The sequence below is a fragment of the Orcinus orca genome, chromosome 8 (genome assembly GCF_937001465.1).
Source record: "Orcinus orca chromosome 8, mOrcOrc1.1, whole genome shotgun sequence".
Taxonomy (NCBI): domain Eukaryota; kingdom Metazoa; phylum Chordata; class Mammalia; order Artiodactyla; family Delphinidae; genus Orcinus; species Orcinus orca.
The window spans coordinates 97,245,150-97,262,572 of NC_064566.1; the positions used below are offsets into that span (position 1 = coordinate 97,245,150).

At 49.6% G+C, this 17,423-nt stretch overlaps 1 protein-coding gene across 15 annotated transcripts in view; it reads left to right on the forward strand.

Moving 5' to 3' along the window:
• The window catches only part of GRIK4 (glutamate ionotropic receptor kainate type subunit 4), a 448,598-nt gene that overhangs the window by 352,785 nt on the left and 78,390 nt on the right, over positions 1–17,423 (forward strand). For all 15 annotated transcript variants that reach the window (XR_007478718.1, XR_004477391.2, XR_004477392.2 and 12 more), the window contains one exon: positions 13,043–13,150. Coding sequence is in view for 11 of the 15 variants with exons in the window: in XM_033407330.2 (XP_033263221.1) it covers positions 13,043–13,150 (108 nt within the window). In the remaining 4 variants the exon portion in view is untranslated. The remainder of the gene's footprint in view (positions 1–13,042; positions 13,151–17,423) is intronic.

Consider the following 17,423-nt stretch of genomic DNA (forward strand, 5'->3'; position numbering starts at 1 on the left):
GCTGTGCAGCTGAGTCTTCATATTTACACTCTGCCATGCACTCACCCCGTGCTAGTTTGATTATCTTCCAAAATGTTTAGAAGAGAGTCTGTGAGATTTTTGACCATATGAGAACAAAAGAGGGAGTTGAGGTGTAGGCAAAAGAAATCATCAAAATCAGTACATCTGTCCAAAAAGAAAGGTGATGTGCGCATCCTCACTGCCCTGCTCAGGGAAATTTAACTTCTGAAACCCTCAGCTAGTTGGAGAGTCTGTTAGATTCCTAAGAGCCTCACTGGGGATTGGCATACTTAGCCAGAGTCCAGTGGGGTGAGCTGGGCTCCATTCCTGCCCTACGTAGTATTTATCTGTCACCAGAGCCACTGTTGGTTTGTTCTCTTTGGCAGGAGGAGTGGTGAGGGCGAGACTAGATTCCACTTCACATCCCAGAGGTTGGGGATTCGGGATAGAAGTCTGGGCACATCTTGGCAAGAGTCGGAAACTCAGGTGCAGACGAGCACAGTTGATCCTCATTATTTGCAGATTCCATATTTGCAAATTGGTCTGCTCGCTAAAATATATTTGTAACCCCAATGCAGTAGTCATGGTGCTTTCACAGACACGCACAGAGAAGTAGAAAATTTGAGTGGGTCGCCAGGCATGTTCCCAACTGGGGTCCAGCAGGGTGATGCTCTGCCTTCTTTTGGCTCATACTGTAAACAAGTGTGCTTTTCACATTCTCTGCAGCGTCATGTCTTTCCCATTTTTGTGCTTTTTCTTGGATATTTTGCTGTTTAAAATGACCCCCACACTTAATGCTGAAGTGCTATCTAGTGTTCCTAAGGGCAAGAAATCTGCAATGTGCCTTACAGAGAAAATACAGGCGTTAGAAAAGTGTTGTTCAGGCGTGACATTGAGTGCTGTTGTCCAATATTATTGAATCAACAGTATGTATTAAATAAGATGTCTATCAGCAGAAACACACATAAATCGAGGTTATGTGCTAACTGGTTGATGAAAATGTTGTGACCAGAGGTTCGCAGGAACCTAACCCTGCTTTTCCCTTAGGAGAAATGGTTCAGTCTCCCTAATTCAGTGCTTGTGGCAACCTTATAGAACGCAACTACCCTGAATAACGAGAACCAACTGTAATGAGTTGAGCCAGGAGAGAAGACCAGGAAGGAGCAAACAAGAATGGCTGAAGTTTTCCTACAGTGGCCTTTTCCTTCTGCATTCATGACCCCATACTCCTGCTCTCTTGTTTTCTCACAGTGTCCAAGGACCTCATCTGCCCCTTGTTACTCTGGCCTTGCTTCTGATTCCCCTGATGTAGAAGTAGAATCTAGATCCCACATTCTTGGGGCCGAAAGGATTAATAAAGGTCCTCTAGATCACTACTCACATCAAATGCTTGAATTCTTGCAAATGTGTTCTCATGAAGTAGAGTCTGTGCTTGAATGCCTCCAGTGTTGGGGAACGCAATACCTATAGGGACAGCATATTCCATCTTGGGAAGCTCTCATTGTTAGAAAGTTTCTCCGTCTATTGGGTGGAATTCTTTCTTTCTGAAGCCCTCTTCCTTTTGTCCTTAGTTCCATTTCTTGGGTTCACACATCTAGTCCATCCTTCCCAGAACTGCTTGTACTTGTTCCTTATGGAATGTGATTTCAATCTCTTTCCTGGTCAATATGCTTGCAATCCACTCCAGTTAGTCTATGCTTCCCTGAAAGAGTGGTGTGTGGAACGATATGCAATATTCAGGTGTGGCCTGAGTAGAAGAGCACTCTCTTCCCTTGCATCAAACCTGCCATCCCTTTGTAAGTAGTGTGTGCCGCTGACTGGGTGCTCAATAAATATCTGGTGAATTGAATAATAATGTTTTATCACTTTGATATTTATTTCCACGTTGACCAGCTCTCACACCAGGCTCTCTAATGGAGGAACGCCAGGCATCAACCAGCCCCCGGGCTCAGAGAGAGCTGTTTCCTGGCAGGTGGGACAGTACCCTTCCTGGCATCCTTCTCGTAGGTGGCCACCTGCTTCATCTTTTTCTTTTTTAGTAGAACTTTTTTTTTTTAATTTTTTAATTTTATCTTTGGCTGTGCTGGGTCTTTGCGGCGCGCGGGTTTCTCTAATTGCGGTGAGCAGGGGCCACTCTTCGTTGTGGTGCACGGGCTTCTCATTGAGGTGGCTTCTTTTGTTGTGGAGCATGGGCGCTAGGCACGCAGGCTCAGTAGTTGTGGCTCGCAGGCTCTAGAGCACAGGCTCAGTAGTTGTGGCACACGGGCTCAGTTGCTCCGTGGCATGTGCGATATTTCCGGACCAGGGATTGAACCCATGTCCCCTCCATTGGCAGGCAGATTCTTAACCACTGCACGACCAGGGAAATCCAACCTGCTTCATCTTCGTGTCCAGGCAGCCGAGCTTCCAGTGCCCTCCTACGGTCACCTTCCGAGGCCTCTTTGTGTTGTCCCTCTCAGGCCTGTCTCTCCCCGGCTTTGCCCCAAAGCCCTTTGAAAAGCTATACCACATTATAAATCTACCTGGCACTTTCAGGAATTCATGTATGAGTTGGAAGGGGCTAGACTAGATCCTTCTTTTATAGGTTAGATGACTGAAGACTAAAACGAAGGGACTTGCCCAAAGGAATTTCATAATTCAATTCAACAGATATTTCTTGAGCACCCATTCTAGGCCAGGCACTCTCCTGGGAGCTGGAGCTCCAAAGGGGAAATTATTAATGCAATTGTCAGATATTTACTAAGCACTGATGCCACACTAGGCATTGGGCATATGTGGGGAATAAGACAGAGCCTTACCAGTCATGGAATGTATTTTGTAGTGCAGGAAATGGACTTGAAACAAATAATTATCTAAATAATTATATGAAATAAATAATTATCTAAATAATTATATGATGAGTGCTACAAAGAAGAAGTTCAGGGTATTATGCCTGAGTCTCTGTGATGGGGAGTGAGAGGTTGGGAAGGGCCTCCCCAAGGTGGGGACATTCAGGCCGAGGGGTGAGGGATAGCTGGGCATCCCCAGGTGGAGGGGACTGTGATGAGCCCGAACAAGGGCTGCCAGAGCTAGTGGTCACGTGTGCAATTCAGAGACCAGGGCCACATCAGGAAGCCAGAACCCCTGATGCTTTACTTTCTCCACTGTCCCCCACTGTCCTCTTCCTCAAACTTTATTTAAATATCCTCTCATATATCACCTCACACCAGTCAGAAAGGCCATCATCAAAAAATCTACAAACCATAAATGCTGGAGAGGGTGTGGAGAAAAGGGAACCCTCTTGCACTGTTGGTGGGAATGTAAATTGGTGCAGCCACTATGGCGAACAGTACGGAGGTTCCTTAAAAAACTAAAAATAGAACTACCATACGACCCAGCAATCCCACTACTGGGCATATACCCTGAAAAAACCATAATTCAAAAATAGTCATGTACCACAATGTTCACTGCAGCTCTATTTACAATAGCCAGGACATGGAAGCAACCTAGGTGTCCATCGACAGATGAATGGATAAAGAAGATGTGGCACATATATACAGTGGAATATTACTGAGCCATAAAATGAAAGAAAACTGAGTTATTTGTAGTGAGGTGGATGGACCTAGAGTCTGTCATACAGAGTGAAGTAAGTCAGAAAGAGAAAAACAAATACCATATGCTAACACATATATATGGAATCTAAAAACAAAAAATGGTTCTGAAGAACCTAGGGGTAGGACAGGAATGAAGACGCTGACATAGAGAATGGACTTGAGGACACATGGAAGGGTAAGGGTAAGCTGGGATGAAGTGAGAGAGTGGCATGGACATATATACACTACCAAATGTAAAATAGATAGCTAGTGGGAAGCAGCTGCATAGCACAGGGAGATCAGCTCGGTGCTTTGCGACCACCTAGAGGGGTGGGCTAGGGAGGGTGGGAGGGAGACACAAGAAGGAGGAGATATGGGGATGTATGTATATGTATAGCTGATTCACTTTGTTATACAGCAGAAACTAACACACCATTGTGAAGCAATTATACTCCAATTAAGATGTTAAAATAAATAAATATCCTCTCATAAATATGTAAGTCAGAATCAAAGGCAAGGAAAAGCAAAGTCTGACCTCAGGGATGACTTCCAAGCAGGAAAGCTTATGGCAAATACCAATGGATAAGAAATAACAATTAAAATGTTTTCCAAACATTTAACTACACATCCACAGCCCAGGAAAATTAATATCTTGGGGGCAGTGCAGCAGAGTGGACCTGCCTGGGTTGAATCCGCATTACGTGTGGAACTTTGGGCAAGAAAGCTAACCTCTCCGAGCCTCAGTTTTCTAATCTGTAAAATGGGGATGATAGTATCAATAGTACCTCCCTTATAGTGTGGTTGGGAAGATTAAATAACAAATGTAAAGCATTTAGTCCAGTATTTGACATGTGATAAATGCTTAAAAGTATCAGCTTGTATAATTTTCTTGTAGTTAGTCCTTTACTAACTAGTTACTAACTAGTAACTTGTAGTTAGTCCTTTACTAACTAGTTACTAACTAAAGGACTAGTTAGTCCTTTACTAACTAGTTACTTACTAAGTAACTAGGATAGGAGTTCACTGATGCCCAAAATGTATTTATGGAGCATCAGTTGTGTTGCAGGCACTCTGCTAGGGGCTGCGTATAGAGTAGTGAACAGCTAAGGTGTCCGAATCCCCTGGGCCAGGCACTTTCATCCTTTTTGAACATGACTCGCATTCTGGTTGCCAATCCAGGGTGCACATTAACACCCACCTACACATAATTGAAACCAAAGCTTATGAAACAGTAGTTGCCCCTGGTGTGTGGGTTGCACTCTGATCTATTCTGGATATATATTTCATTTTTAAAATGCAGGTCTGGACCCACTAAATTGATTTCCTAACCCACTAAAGGGTAGCAGCCGCAGTTGAACAAATCACTGCCTTAGACCAACTCAGCTGAAGGCTTCATCAGCCCAGGAAGGGCTCATTTGATAGGAGGTCTTCCCAGCTTTCCCCGGGATTGTTTTTGATCTCTTACCTTTGGCCTTTGCCACTGTTGTCCTTTGATCCTGGGTTTTTACAGTATTGTGCAATATATAAGCACATGTTTTCCGCTAAAAGAATATTTTGGTTGAGAGAATGAGCTCTTCCACCAACATCGATAACCCCCTTTGTTCCCCAGGTCAACCCCTGAGGCAGGGGCCCTCACTCGTGAGCCAGTCTCCCATGTGAAGTAAAGTTTTATGATTGGAGATATTAGATTTAAAGTCAATAAACATTTTGTTCCTTCATGCCAGGGGTTCACCACAGAGGCTTACATTACAGATCTTTTTGGCTGGTCATATATCAAGGCACAGACCTATACTATAGACACTCCAAACTATAACTCAGTCTCAATTCCTGGGGCCTCTAGCCATAGTGGTTCACATGTGACTGTCATTCTTCCTGCCTGTATGTTGAAATTAGTTCCGTGAACTCAAGGAGACACTAATACATTATTTTATGTATTCTTCCTAGTGAGGACTTCAACTTTGAACCCTGAAACTGAGGTTAAAAAAACTGAGTCGTTGGTTATGGCTCGTCCACCTTTGGGATGGACCTAGAGAACAAGGATCTGGAAGAAAGAGCTTGCATTTGCGTAGGGCTTTAAACTTTTGTCACATCTGTGATCACCTCATATCATCCCAATAAGAGGAGAAGGGGAGAAAGACTAACTACCCTTGTCTTATAGGCAGCAAAATTGACTCCCCAGGGCCACACAGCACATGGCAGGGTAGAGCTTGACTTCTGGTCAGCTGCATTTCCACCAGACGGACAGTAGTGCTATTATCTTAAGTTCCCATGGCTTATTAGGGCTCATCGAAAGCCATCGTACACACTAACTCAGTTGCTTAGCAACAGCATTGCTGTACTGTGGGTAGGCAGATTCGTTTATTTCCACTTTGCAGATGAGGAAGATTCAGAGAGGTTAAGTGACTTGCTCTAGGTCACAGAGCTTATGCGTGGCAGAAGAGTTAAGAAAATGTAGGTCTCCTGGTGCCCTCCCACTGCATCTCCCTGTGCTAAGCCCCTAAGAAACTACCCTGTGCCTTGGTCAGGATCACTCTCGTGGACTCTTGTAGCTGAATACCTTCAGGTCTGTATTCTCCAAAGAACAAGTTCACGGTGATCAGAGAGGTGTGTGGGAAGGCCCAGATCTTAAGGTCGGGGTAGCCTGCACTTGCCCTATCCCGACCAGATAGTATAGCAGTAAATGGGACCTGAGTTCAAATCCCAGTTGCATCCTCTATGAACTGTGATCCTCAGCAAGTTGTTTGACATCTCTGAGTCTCAATTTCAATCATTCATTCATTCAACAAAAACTTGTATGAAATACCTACTTTAAGCCTTTAAGTGTTGTCTGAAGCGCGTACATTTCTCAGGTGGGAATGATAACAGGGTTGTTATGCAGAATCAGAGAAATTTACATAAGCAGATCACGTGGCTGAGTGCCCAGCGTGCAAAGGTGATCAGTAAGTGTTTGCGAACTCTGACTCTGGAGCAGAAGGACTTGCCAGGCCGTGGAGTTACGTCAGCCTGTCTAGAAGCTGCATCCTGGCAGCGCTGATGCAAAGAACAATCATCTACACGTACATAGAATATTAAATGTTACAGAGCCGTGTGCGTACTCACAGAGCCAGGTACGGATGTCAGGAAATCCCTCAGGGTTCTAAACATGAATCCCTTTTTACCTATTTGGTAGAGAACAAAGCGGCAAAATGACAACCTCAAGTGATTCTAGGCGGGAGCGAGAAGCGTGTGGCTGCTCTGGGCAGGACCACCCAGCTCAGGCGACAGCGGAGGGCTCTCCTCCTGCGGCACAGGGAGAAAGACAGGTGGTGAGCAATGGTCTCATTAATGAATGTATAATGACAGCCCGGGCCAGATGCTCTAAAGGAAAAGAATGTGGTTCGGGGAGAAGTTTGACTTTGGGAGTTAAAGGAAAGGCTTCCTGAAGGTAGTGATTTCTCAACTGAGGCCTGAGGCTTTAACAGGTATAAACTAGATCAAGGTTTGGAAAACTTCTTTCTATAAAATAGGCCCAGATAGTAAAAATTTAGACTTTGCAGCTTTACTGCTGTAGGTGAGTGCAGTCACAGACAGTACAACAGTGAATCGGCGTGACTGTGTTCCAATAAAACTTTATTTCCTGAAACAGGCAGTGGGCCGGATTGGGCCTGTAGTCCGTGGTCTGCCAACCCCTGAACTAGCTGAAATGGGGCTGGGGGCCAAGGGGTCGGGCAGCAAGGAGAGTCCAGACAGGGAACAGCACGCACAGAGACCCTGGCAGGAAGGCGCTTGTTGCACGTGAGCTCATAGGTGTGCCGGGAGCACAGATAAAGCCGGGAAAGAGGGTGTGAGATGAGCGTGGAGGGTGGGCAGAGGCCAGGCCTCACGGGGCTTGGTGGGCCATGTTAAGGATTTTGGTTTCTATCCTTAAACGAAAGTGGGAGAAGAATTGAAGGGTTTCAGCAGGGGCCGGTCTGATCATAGTTGAGACTTGATAGAGACAGCTGGCTGCTTCTGAGTGGAGAACAGAACAAAGAGAGGCCCCGGGGGACCCTAGTCCAGGGCAAGTTCAGTGGGAGCTTGGATTAGGGTGGGGGGCAGGGAAAGGTGAGAAATTAAGTGACTTGCTCAGGGTCACCCAGCCCCGAGGTCTCAGTGCTGGATGCTAATGTGGTCTCTGGGTGACACACAACCAGCTCTTTCAGCAGGTGATGCCTGCAGTCAGGGCCCCTGGACAAGCATTTCCCATGGTGCATTGCTGAGGGAGTGACCAGCTTGCTTACGCTGATCCAGGGTCACACGGCAGACCACACTCATTCAACTGTACAGCACCCACCTCTCCAGGGGACCGTGGGTTGCCCATATCAATGACACAGGGTCTGTTCACTAAAGGCCCCATCAGGCCTTATCTGTACTTTCCTTACAGCAGTTCTTTCAGGCTTGGTCACTTGGTTGCTCAGCCAGGAATCTTAAACACAACTGCTGGAAGGAAAGGACCAATTCGAGACAGCTATCCAAATAGCAGAAGGAAATGACGGTTCACAATCAGAAAAGAGACACTATGAAAAGTAGACAAATTAACTTAGGAAAGCACGGAAATGAGGGTGAGAGGCCATCACATTTCAGTAACCAATGAGCAGCACTATATCACAGGACAGGATAATAACTGGCTTCAAAATAATGACACTGCATGAAGGTAAAGATGTCTCCTCTGTTTAAGAGGACGGCAGAAAGTAGAATTCCCTTTGAAAGAATTTTGGGAAATAATACTTGCAAATAAATAATTAAGACCCTCCCCCCCAATTTTAGTGCTTAAAGGAGCAACATTATTATTTTTTAATTTGAATTTTATTTGATTTATTTAATTTTTATACAGCCAGGGAGCAAGGTGATGATTACTAATTTATATAGATTCTGTGTCCTTTGAGGAAGTTGGATAAATGATGCTTTCTGTGCACGTGCGAACACGTGTCATATCAGTTATATTCACCTCGATTTTCATATTTGACAAAGCACTTCTTCTGAGAGCATAGAATCAGCAGTGGGAAGGAATACACATTTGTTTTAAATATTGTGATCGCAATGAAGCAGCACGTTGATTTTTTCCACACCTCAACTCTGTGATTCAGGTAACTTATTACCTAGGTGGACATCACTTTCCTTACTCATAAGTAGGGTGGCAGCGAGATTCGTAAGCATAAACGAGCGCCCAGCACAGGGCCTGTGAGCATGGTGGCGGCAGCTTGCCCGGCCAGCCAGAGCCCATTATACACTTTTCCCAACTCGGTGTCCCGTGACTGCATGTGGGTAGCGTGAAGTCAGCCATGGTGGGCGTGTTTACACCACAGACGTGGGCAGATCAGACAAGGCCTTTTTTCCTGGAGAGCCAGTTTTTAAACGTTTCCTAGCTTGCCACAGGTGCGCCCTCAGCCTCTCTTCATTCCTGCACCCTTGCCTCTCCCTGACGTCATGTTTGTCGTCTGAGTTGCTCTATGTGCTTTGCTCGAATCCAGCTTGCATCAGAGTCACTGGAGAGCTGGTTACAATACGTACTGCTGGGTCCTGCTCCTAGACTGTCTGATTTAGTCAATCTGGAACGGGGCCCAAGAATTGGCATTTCTAACGCTGACATTGCCGGTGCAGGAACCAGAGTATGAGACACTGGTCTAATCTACTAACCTGGAGTCTACAGTGCAAAGTGTAGGGCACGGAAGAGATTCCCATCTTCTGTCTCAGATGATGGCATGACAAATTCTATGAATACTCACCTAGTTCTTGGCACATATACCATCAGATTTCATCTCCTTAAGAACCCTAGGAAGTAATCATTACTATTTTAACCCCCATTTTATAGATGGGGAAACTGAGGCTCAGAGGGATTAAGTAACTCACCCAGGGTCACACAGCTCATAAGCAGAGAAGCCAAGTTAAACTCAGGTCCTCCCACTCTGGGGCCGTTGCATTCGTGGTACAGACTGTGAAAAGCTCAGTGGTGAGTAGAGGCTGGAGTCAGCATGCCCAGCTGCGCACCCTCAGGGCCACATCAGCCCAGGGGGTGCCTTTTTCTTACCTGCCTTGAGGTGCTGTATGGGCTTGCAGTGGTGGTGTCCAAATCCATACCCTCTCCTCCCTTCACTGCAACCCCTGGAGTCTCTAAACTGGTGGGAAGGCAGAGCAAGTGGGAGAGACAGAAAGCACAGAGAGAGGGCCACGGAAAGACATTATCTGAAGCATAGTCAAGCCGGCACACGTGGGCATGTGGAAGAGGTTTACAAAGCCGCTGTCCCTGCAGGAGGTTCGGGGGCAGGTGTCAGCGGGGTGGAGCAAGGGAATTTGGCTGGAGACAGAGCCGCAGATTGTCGGTGATGAGCGCTGTCTCTCCTGCCCACCCCTGGCATGTGTGTGGCATGGAAGATGCCCGGTGGGTGGGGCGATTAGCCTGTATCCCAGGGCGCCTGGCTCTGGCTCCTGCTCTCCTTCCCACTGCCTTTCCTCAGTTAGATTGCTCCGGGTTATAGCTGCCAAAGCCGCTTTGTTGGATCTAATGAGTTTATTAATTTCTTGGGGGCTAACGGGAGGGTTGGTGGGACATTCATTTCCTGACTGGAGCTTGGGGGCTGATTTGTCTTTTTGCCACGTCCCCGGAGGTGGGTGTGGGAGGTGACATGGCTCGGGCTGTCGGATCTGGGTCTGGGTAAATCATTTCTGTCTCTGGCTTTTGTGGCAACCTACCTACCTCGTGGCTTGGGTCAGACAGGGAGTGTGGAGCTGGGGCAGGCAATCAGTGAGGACTGGGTCCCCTGAGAACAATGGGGGGGGAAATGGGGGGGGAGTGGGGGGGGAGGTCTTGCTGGTCCTGTCGGTGTGAAGTGCATGTTTAGATGACAAGACTCTGAGAAGCTCAGTCCTGTCCCAAACATCCAGGTGCTGACATCCGGCCTAATTGTTCTTTATGTCCTTCTGTCCAAATCTGGCCCTTCCTATCCTAGGAGACTGTCAGAAGCCAATTCTAGCCATTTTGCAGAGAGGGAAGCAGCCTCATTTCACCTGACTTTGTGGATGTAAAAACCCAGGAGGGAAAAAGCCGTGTCCAGGGTTCTTGCTGTGTGGCCAAGACTCCTTTGAGACTTTCTCCTCCTCCTTATGTGGAGGAGCCCTTGGCATCCCCGCCCAAGAGACAGCAGCGGTCACGGAAAAGTCTTGGATTTAGAAGTCAGACAGCTCTGTGTTCAAGCCCGTGCATCACCTGCTAGCCAGGTGACCTTAGGCAAGCCATTAAACCTCTGAGCCCCAGTTTCCTCGTACATAAAAACATCATCACTACTTCACAAGGCTGGTGGGAGAATTCAAAGAGATGATAGAACACATCCAGCACAAGAGGGGTCCGGTAACTATTGCTCTCCTTTGCCCTTCACTTGAAAATCTAGCTGCTTATCCCTCATCTTCCCCATCTCTCTCCCCTGCAGAGAGAGGGGAGGGGGGGAAGGTCAGGCCGTACCCTGACCTGGCTGGTCCCCCCTGTGGGCCCTCCAGAGACCAGAGGACGCTTGCCTACCTCCTGTTCATGCCCTACCGACAGCAGCACTCAGCCCAAGTGATGGTTTCCCCGGCCTCCAAGTACTGGTCCTGAGCAGGGTGCCGGGCTGTGAGCACGAGCAAGCCAGCCCCTCACAGGCTAGCCGGGGAGGTGGACAAGTAAACAAGATGTGCAGTAGGACGCTGGAAGAGTCGGGCAGGAGAGCCATGAAGCCTTCCTTGGGGAGACTCATCCAGGGTTAAGAGCCCAGGGGTTAAAGCTCAGGTGTCTCAGCTGATGGGGAGGTGACCTCGGGCAAGTTGGGCTCCTATCTTGGCGTCAGTTTCTTTATCTAGACGGGGCTTCCGGTGTGGATGTGCAGAGCACACGACTTGTAAACTAAAATGAGCAGGGGCACGTGCCTCACTTTTCTGCCCACACAGAGGTGGAGAAACCTGCCCAGCCCCCTCTGGTGGCGTCCTTGCTGAGGCTTGGAGAGGGGTTTTGGGTCATCTCTCCTTTGGCAGGTGAAAGACTCACCTGGGGAGACCATCGGGCTCCTGCCTGGACCTGGAGGCATCCAGCCTGGCCCTCCCCTCTTCAAGGTCCAGACCATGACGTCAGGGAGATGGTTACTGCCCCCTGTGACCCCCAACGCTCCGGCCCCGGGGGAGGGGGGGTGGGGACCAAGAGTGAGATGTGTCTTTATTGTGGTTGGAGCTTCCACAGGAGGAACCCAGAGCCCAGCTCTGGTGGGTAGAGCCATGTGGCATCCATGGAACTTGTGAGGGTTTTCCAGGGAAGCTGCCGCTGGGGCCTGGCAGAGGCGTATGTGTGCATTTCATTGGTTTCCTAGCCAGCTATCAGCCATCTCTCCTGGTGGCCCACCTCCAGCACCCAGCAGCAGAAGTGAGTTGCCAGGGGCTCCAGCCAGTAGAAATGTATTGGTAGCACACACACGTATGTGTAGTTATAGAAAGGGTTCCACTGAGAAAACAAACAAACTCCCTAAAAACCCAATGATGCTGAATTTCGATTTAGGTGACTTTCTAAAATGGGGGAACTGAGTAAGTTGTGGATATGTTCCCCCCTAGGAGTCAAGACAATGGGGAAAAGGAAGGAAACTAGCATTTATTGAGTTTCAGCTTAAATACATTCTCACAATGACCACATAATGTTTCTATTATTCCCATTTTACAGATGAGGAAAAACCTTCAGAGAGGTTCAGTCATTTCTGGGTTTACTCAGTGGAGATCCACGCTCCTGGGTCTGGCTGAACCATGTAACCTCGAACTGGCACATGCACGATCTCAGCTGGCTCTGAGAAGAAGGCAGAGCAAACGTTACTGCCTCCATCTATAGCTGGGGAAACGGAGACTCGCATAGATCGAAGTAACTTGCCTAGGTTCTCGCAGCCAGCAAAGTGAATCCACCAGGACTAGAGCCTGGTCTTCCTTCCCTCTTCTGGTTCATCCATCCATTGAACCGTGCAGCAAACATTTATTGAAGAGCCTCGTAAAGGCCAGTTCTCTCCAGTAGCCATTCTGGTTCTTATTTAGATAATGAGCTTTATGGAAGGCAGACTGTAGTGAAAGGGAAGGCTCTGTCCTGCCTCCAGATGATGCAATTCCAGGGGCTCCCTTCCCTTCTGGGTGAGAGAGCATCCCTGAACTGCGTTGCATTCCTGATTTCTTTCTCCATTTTCCTCTTCCACCTCTCTCTTAAGTCTTCCCCTCCCCTCGCAGTGTCCCCACCCACCCCTGACCCCCCAACCCTGGTAGCTCCGCCCCGGTCCCGCCCCTCTGCTCTGCACTCTGCATCCCTCCCTCCTTCTGTGATGTACATGTACCCCCGCCGGAGGCAGGGGACCGGCCTCTCAGCTCCCCCAGCCCTGGAGGCCCGAAGGACCTCAGCACCCCAGCTCCCCAGCCTTCTCCTCCCCCCACCCCTTCCCAGCCTGTCTCCTTGGTCTCCTCAGATCGGCCAGTGGCACGTGGCAGACGGCCTCAGCATGGACAGCCGCCTCTACGCCTCCAACGTCTCCGACAGTCTCTTCAATACCACCCTGGTCGTCACCACCATCCTGGTAAGCGGGTGCCCCCTGGGCCTCCCAGCTGCCACTCTCCGGGGTGCCTCCTCCATCTCCAGGCGTTCCCAGCCTCCCCGTGAACAGAAGATGGGAGCTCTAATCACAGCACGGAGGCCAATTTATGACAGTGTAATTAAACTCAAGTTGTTGTTTCATATGGAAATGATATCTGATGAGTTCCAAAGCAGCTGGGGAAGCAGGATGGGGTGGCAAGACAGCACAGTTTGTGGACGCCTCTTCCAGGGGCACCCTGACAGCCAGGGCAGCTGTGCACAGCCAAGGGCAGGGCACCTAGGACACGCGGGAGAAGTCCCCCAGGGCAGCTCCTACTCTTTCACGACAGCCTGCTTTGCTGGGTGCCTACTTGTACAAGTTGCATCCCTGGCAGTGGACACCTGAATCTCAATGGGTTTTCATGGCCTCTTTCTTCATTTCCAGATGGTCAGAAGAAAGTTCTCAATCTATAGAGCAAGGGACCATCTGCCTTTTTTATTTGATTCAGTTCTCTTCGACAATTACCAAGCCCTTCCCCCATGTGCCAGGCACTGTGCTCATTCTTGGAGACACGAAGCTGAGTAAGACTCAGTCTCTGTCCTCAAACAGGCTGTAATTTATTAGACGGCACGAATCAAGTGCGTTCATGGCCAAAGTCATCTTCTTCTCCCCTCCCCCCATCCCTGAAGACTTCAGGTTTTAAAAGATTTGTCCATTAACCAACTGCATGTATTAAGTAATTATGAGTTTGCCCCCTTCCCCCACCTCCTTTTAACCAATCAAAAACCTATTTCCCTGCCGGGCCCAGCATCTTAGCCACAGGAGATAATCAGTGTGGCCGCACTGATGGAATCCCAGCCCCAAACAGACTCGACTGTTAGCCTGTTTAGCCTATTGTGCTGTTGCTAACTGTGCAAGGTTTGGAAACGTGTCCGTTTCTTTCAGGCTTTCGAGATGATAAAAAGAGCTCAGGGACCTCCATCACTACATTCATGAGCTCCTGGGGCTCAGGAGCCCTGCACTGAAATAACTGATCCCCCGTGAGCAGAGCAGGATAAAAGCCAGGAAAGAGGCGCACGCCTAGCGCCATGGGGGGTGAACGAGAGAGAGGTCCCATGCCATCGGGGAGGTCAGCAAAGCCTTCCGAGGAGAGGGACATTGAGGATGGGCCCCCAAAGACAGGGCTGATGAGGAGGGAGAAGTGGAGTAAGGAGAGTGTTATCAGGCACTCAGGAAATGCCAAAAAGTGCAGGTTTCTAGGAAATGGGCATTGGTAGAGAGGGAAAGGCCTGAGGCTGGAGAAGTGGGCTGGGCCCATAATGCTTAGGGACTTGAATGTCAAGCTTGTGAGTTCTCCCTTCGTTTGGTACAAGACAGGGGCTCACCGAATATTTTCAGTCATTCGTTCAGTGAACATTTGGGGGGCACTCCTGTGTGCTGGGCACTGTTCTAGGTGCTCGGGTGTAGACAGAGCTGAGGAAGGGGAGAGGGGTTGCTGGCTTCACTGAGAAGGGCACATCTGAGTAGAGACCTGATGAGGTGAGGTGACAACCACGTGGCCGTCTGGGAAGGAACATTCCAGGCAGAGGGAACAAAGCAAAGGATGGAGAAGGCAGTTCCAGCTCGCAGGGTTTTAGCCACTCCCCATCTCAGCCCAACCTGAGGTCATCTGAACCAACGTGGAAATGTCAGCAGGATTTGGGGGTGGGGGTGTCACCAAGCCCCTGAGACCTGGGGGCGCCTGGCTGAGCTGCAGTGACGCTGACCGGCAGTCCTGGCCGAGTGGGGGCAACACGCGCACGATTGCTGGGACCTGCTCTGCCTTTGAAGGACTGCCTGAGTCTGTCACCTGCTGTCCATCCTCAAGCACATGCCCTAACATAGGTGTAGCCACCTCTTCACTGGAGCTGCGTGTGGCCTCCTCAAAGGCCCCCTTCTCACTTGTTCGGTCTGTCTCTCCCTAGCCCTGCCCTTCTGGCTGCACGGTCATTCTAAAATCAGAACCGTCCTGTCATTTCCTCACTTCAGTGCTGCCCAGGAGCGACCGGCCCTGAGCTTGGAATATAAACCTCTCGTCATGCAGCCCAGCCTGCTGTACCTGCTTCCTCTCCATGCCACATGGGGTCTGGCAGCATTGGACTGGCTGACACTTCCTCACTGCGTCATGCTGTTCCCTGCCTCTGTACATGCTGTTCCCTCTGCCAGGAATACCCTCTCTGTGAATTCCTGTTTCCACCTGGAAATACTTGTACAGCCTTCACAGCTTGGCTCTGATGTTCCCTCTTCCGTGAGGTCTTCCCTCATCTGCCTCCTGCCTGCTCCCTGCCTCTCACATTTTGTACACACCTTTCTCCTATTAGAGTTGGCGTTTACAGCTCTGCCTCCCCTTCCAGAATGAGGGCTCCTGAAAGGCTGGGGGGCCTGACACAAAGTAGGAGCCTGATAATTACAATTTTCTTTTCTTTTTCTTTCTTTTTTTTTTTGGCTGTGTTGGGTCTTCGTTGTTGTGTGCGGGCTTTCTCTAGTTGCGGTGAGTGGGGGCTACTCTTCGTTGCGGTGCACGGGCTTCTCATTGCGGTGGCTTCTCTTGTTGCGGAGCACGGGCTCTAGGCATGCGGGCTTCAGTAGTTGTGGCACACGGGCTCAGTAGTTGTGGCACGTGGGTTCAGTAGTTGTGGCACATGGGATCAGTAGTTGTGACTCGCGGGCTCTAGAGCACAGGCTCAGTAGTTGTGGCGCACGGGCTTAGCTGCTCCGCGGCATGTGGGATCTTCCCGGACCAGGGCTCAAACCCGTGTCCCCTGCATTAGCAGGCGGATTCTTAACCACTGCACCACCAGGGAAGTTCCTAATGATTAGAATTTGAATGAAGGAATTCCTTCCTACAGGGTCACAGATGTCCCTCAAAAGCCAGTTAAGAGTTTGAGAGAGAAATGGGGACATTGCCGGGTTGTACTTCTTGCCTTTCCGGGACTGGAATTGGACGGGGCTCAGAGCTCTGGCACAGACCCACAGGGACACTGAGACCACAGGGTCATGTTTCTAGACTGGGAAAGTCAGTCTGACCCTGTGTGTGTGTGCCTGTGTGTGAGTGCATGCACGCACACGGTTGTTCACATATGCACACGTGTGCTCATGAGGGTGGGGAAGGACACTTTTGTGAAAGGGAACATTTAGAAACATGGCCAGTACGATTCAAATGAGAACCTTCTCTTGTGCATGTGTGTAGAAGTCAGTAACTCTTACCAGGAATGATTACCTTAATTTAGTCCCTGCTGGCCATTTGGGGGACCTCCTTGGCAAATGGCCATCTGAATGATTTATCCCTTAAAACTCAGCACACAGGCCTGTTGCATCCTGCTACTGTCAGGGTGCAGTTGGGACTTGCGAGTGATTTATTGGTTAACACCGGCAAATACACAGAATTAGCCGCAGCTCCCACCCCTAGAACACACCCCTGCATCAGAACCCGGGTGAAGCACTTTGCCCTCATCACTGCCCGCCAGGACAGGGCTCCAGGCCAGCATGCGGCCCCCAGACCCTCCAAAGTGCCAGTGAGCACCGCCCCCTCCCACACGGTTCCTCCCTCCAACACTGGCTTCCTGTTTATTTACTCTAAATATGTCAGTGAATTTTAAATTAACTGAAGTGCAGAGAGTTCTCGGGGAGAAGAGTTTTGTGACACTCCTTGGGATCGATAAAGATACCCTGGGAGGTTGCCTTCCAACCCAGGCGTGGAAATGCCCAGCCAGGCCCTGTCGGTGAGGCCACTTCAGCACTTTTCACCCACACAATCCACAAGTGCTGGATGCTGGGGCCAGGTGGGGGCCCCAGAGACAGGGAGGAGTCCGTCCCAGGCTCCACGTACGTTCTACCTGCGAGCCGGCACGTGTAGGAGGACGAATAATGCGTGTGTGGAGGCCTGGCTGCGAGTGTGGTAGGGGTTCTGAGAAGTGGGTTGGGGTCAGAGGTGGGATGGGACCCCAGGGACAGAGATGAGTTAGGTTAAGCAAAAGCAGGACAGAGAGAGGCCCGTGAGCTGAGGACAGCGTGTGTGGAAGTCAGGGAGCTTGGGCCCATTTCACGGACATGACAGCGCACTTGACCATGAACCAGAAGCACATCACCTTCAACTTGGAGCTCCCTCTCCCTGGCACGGAACCTCCGACCTTCCTCTCTTCTGCTTCATCACACCCACAAGACCGCTCTCCCCCTTCCTCCCTTTGCGACCTCTGGCCTCTCTGGCTGCCCGTCTTCCCCAGCCCAGAAGCCCCTT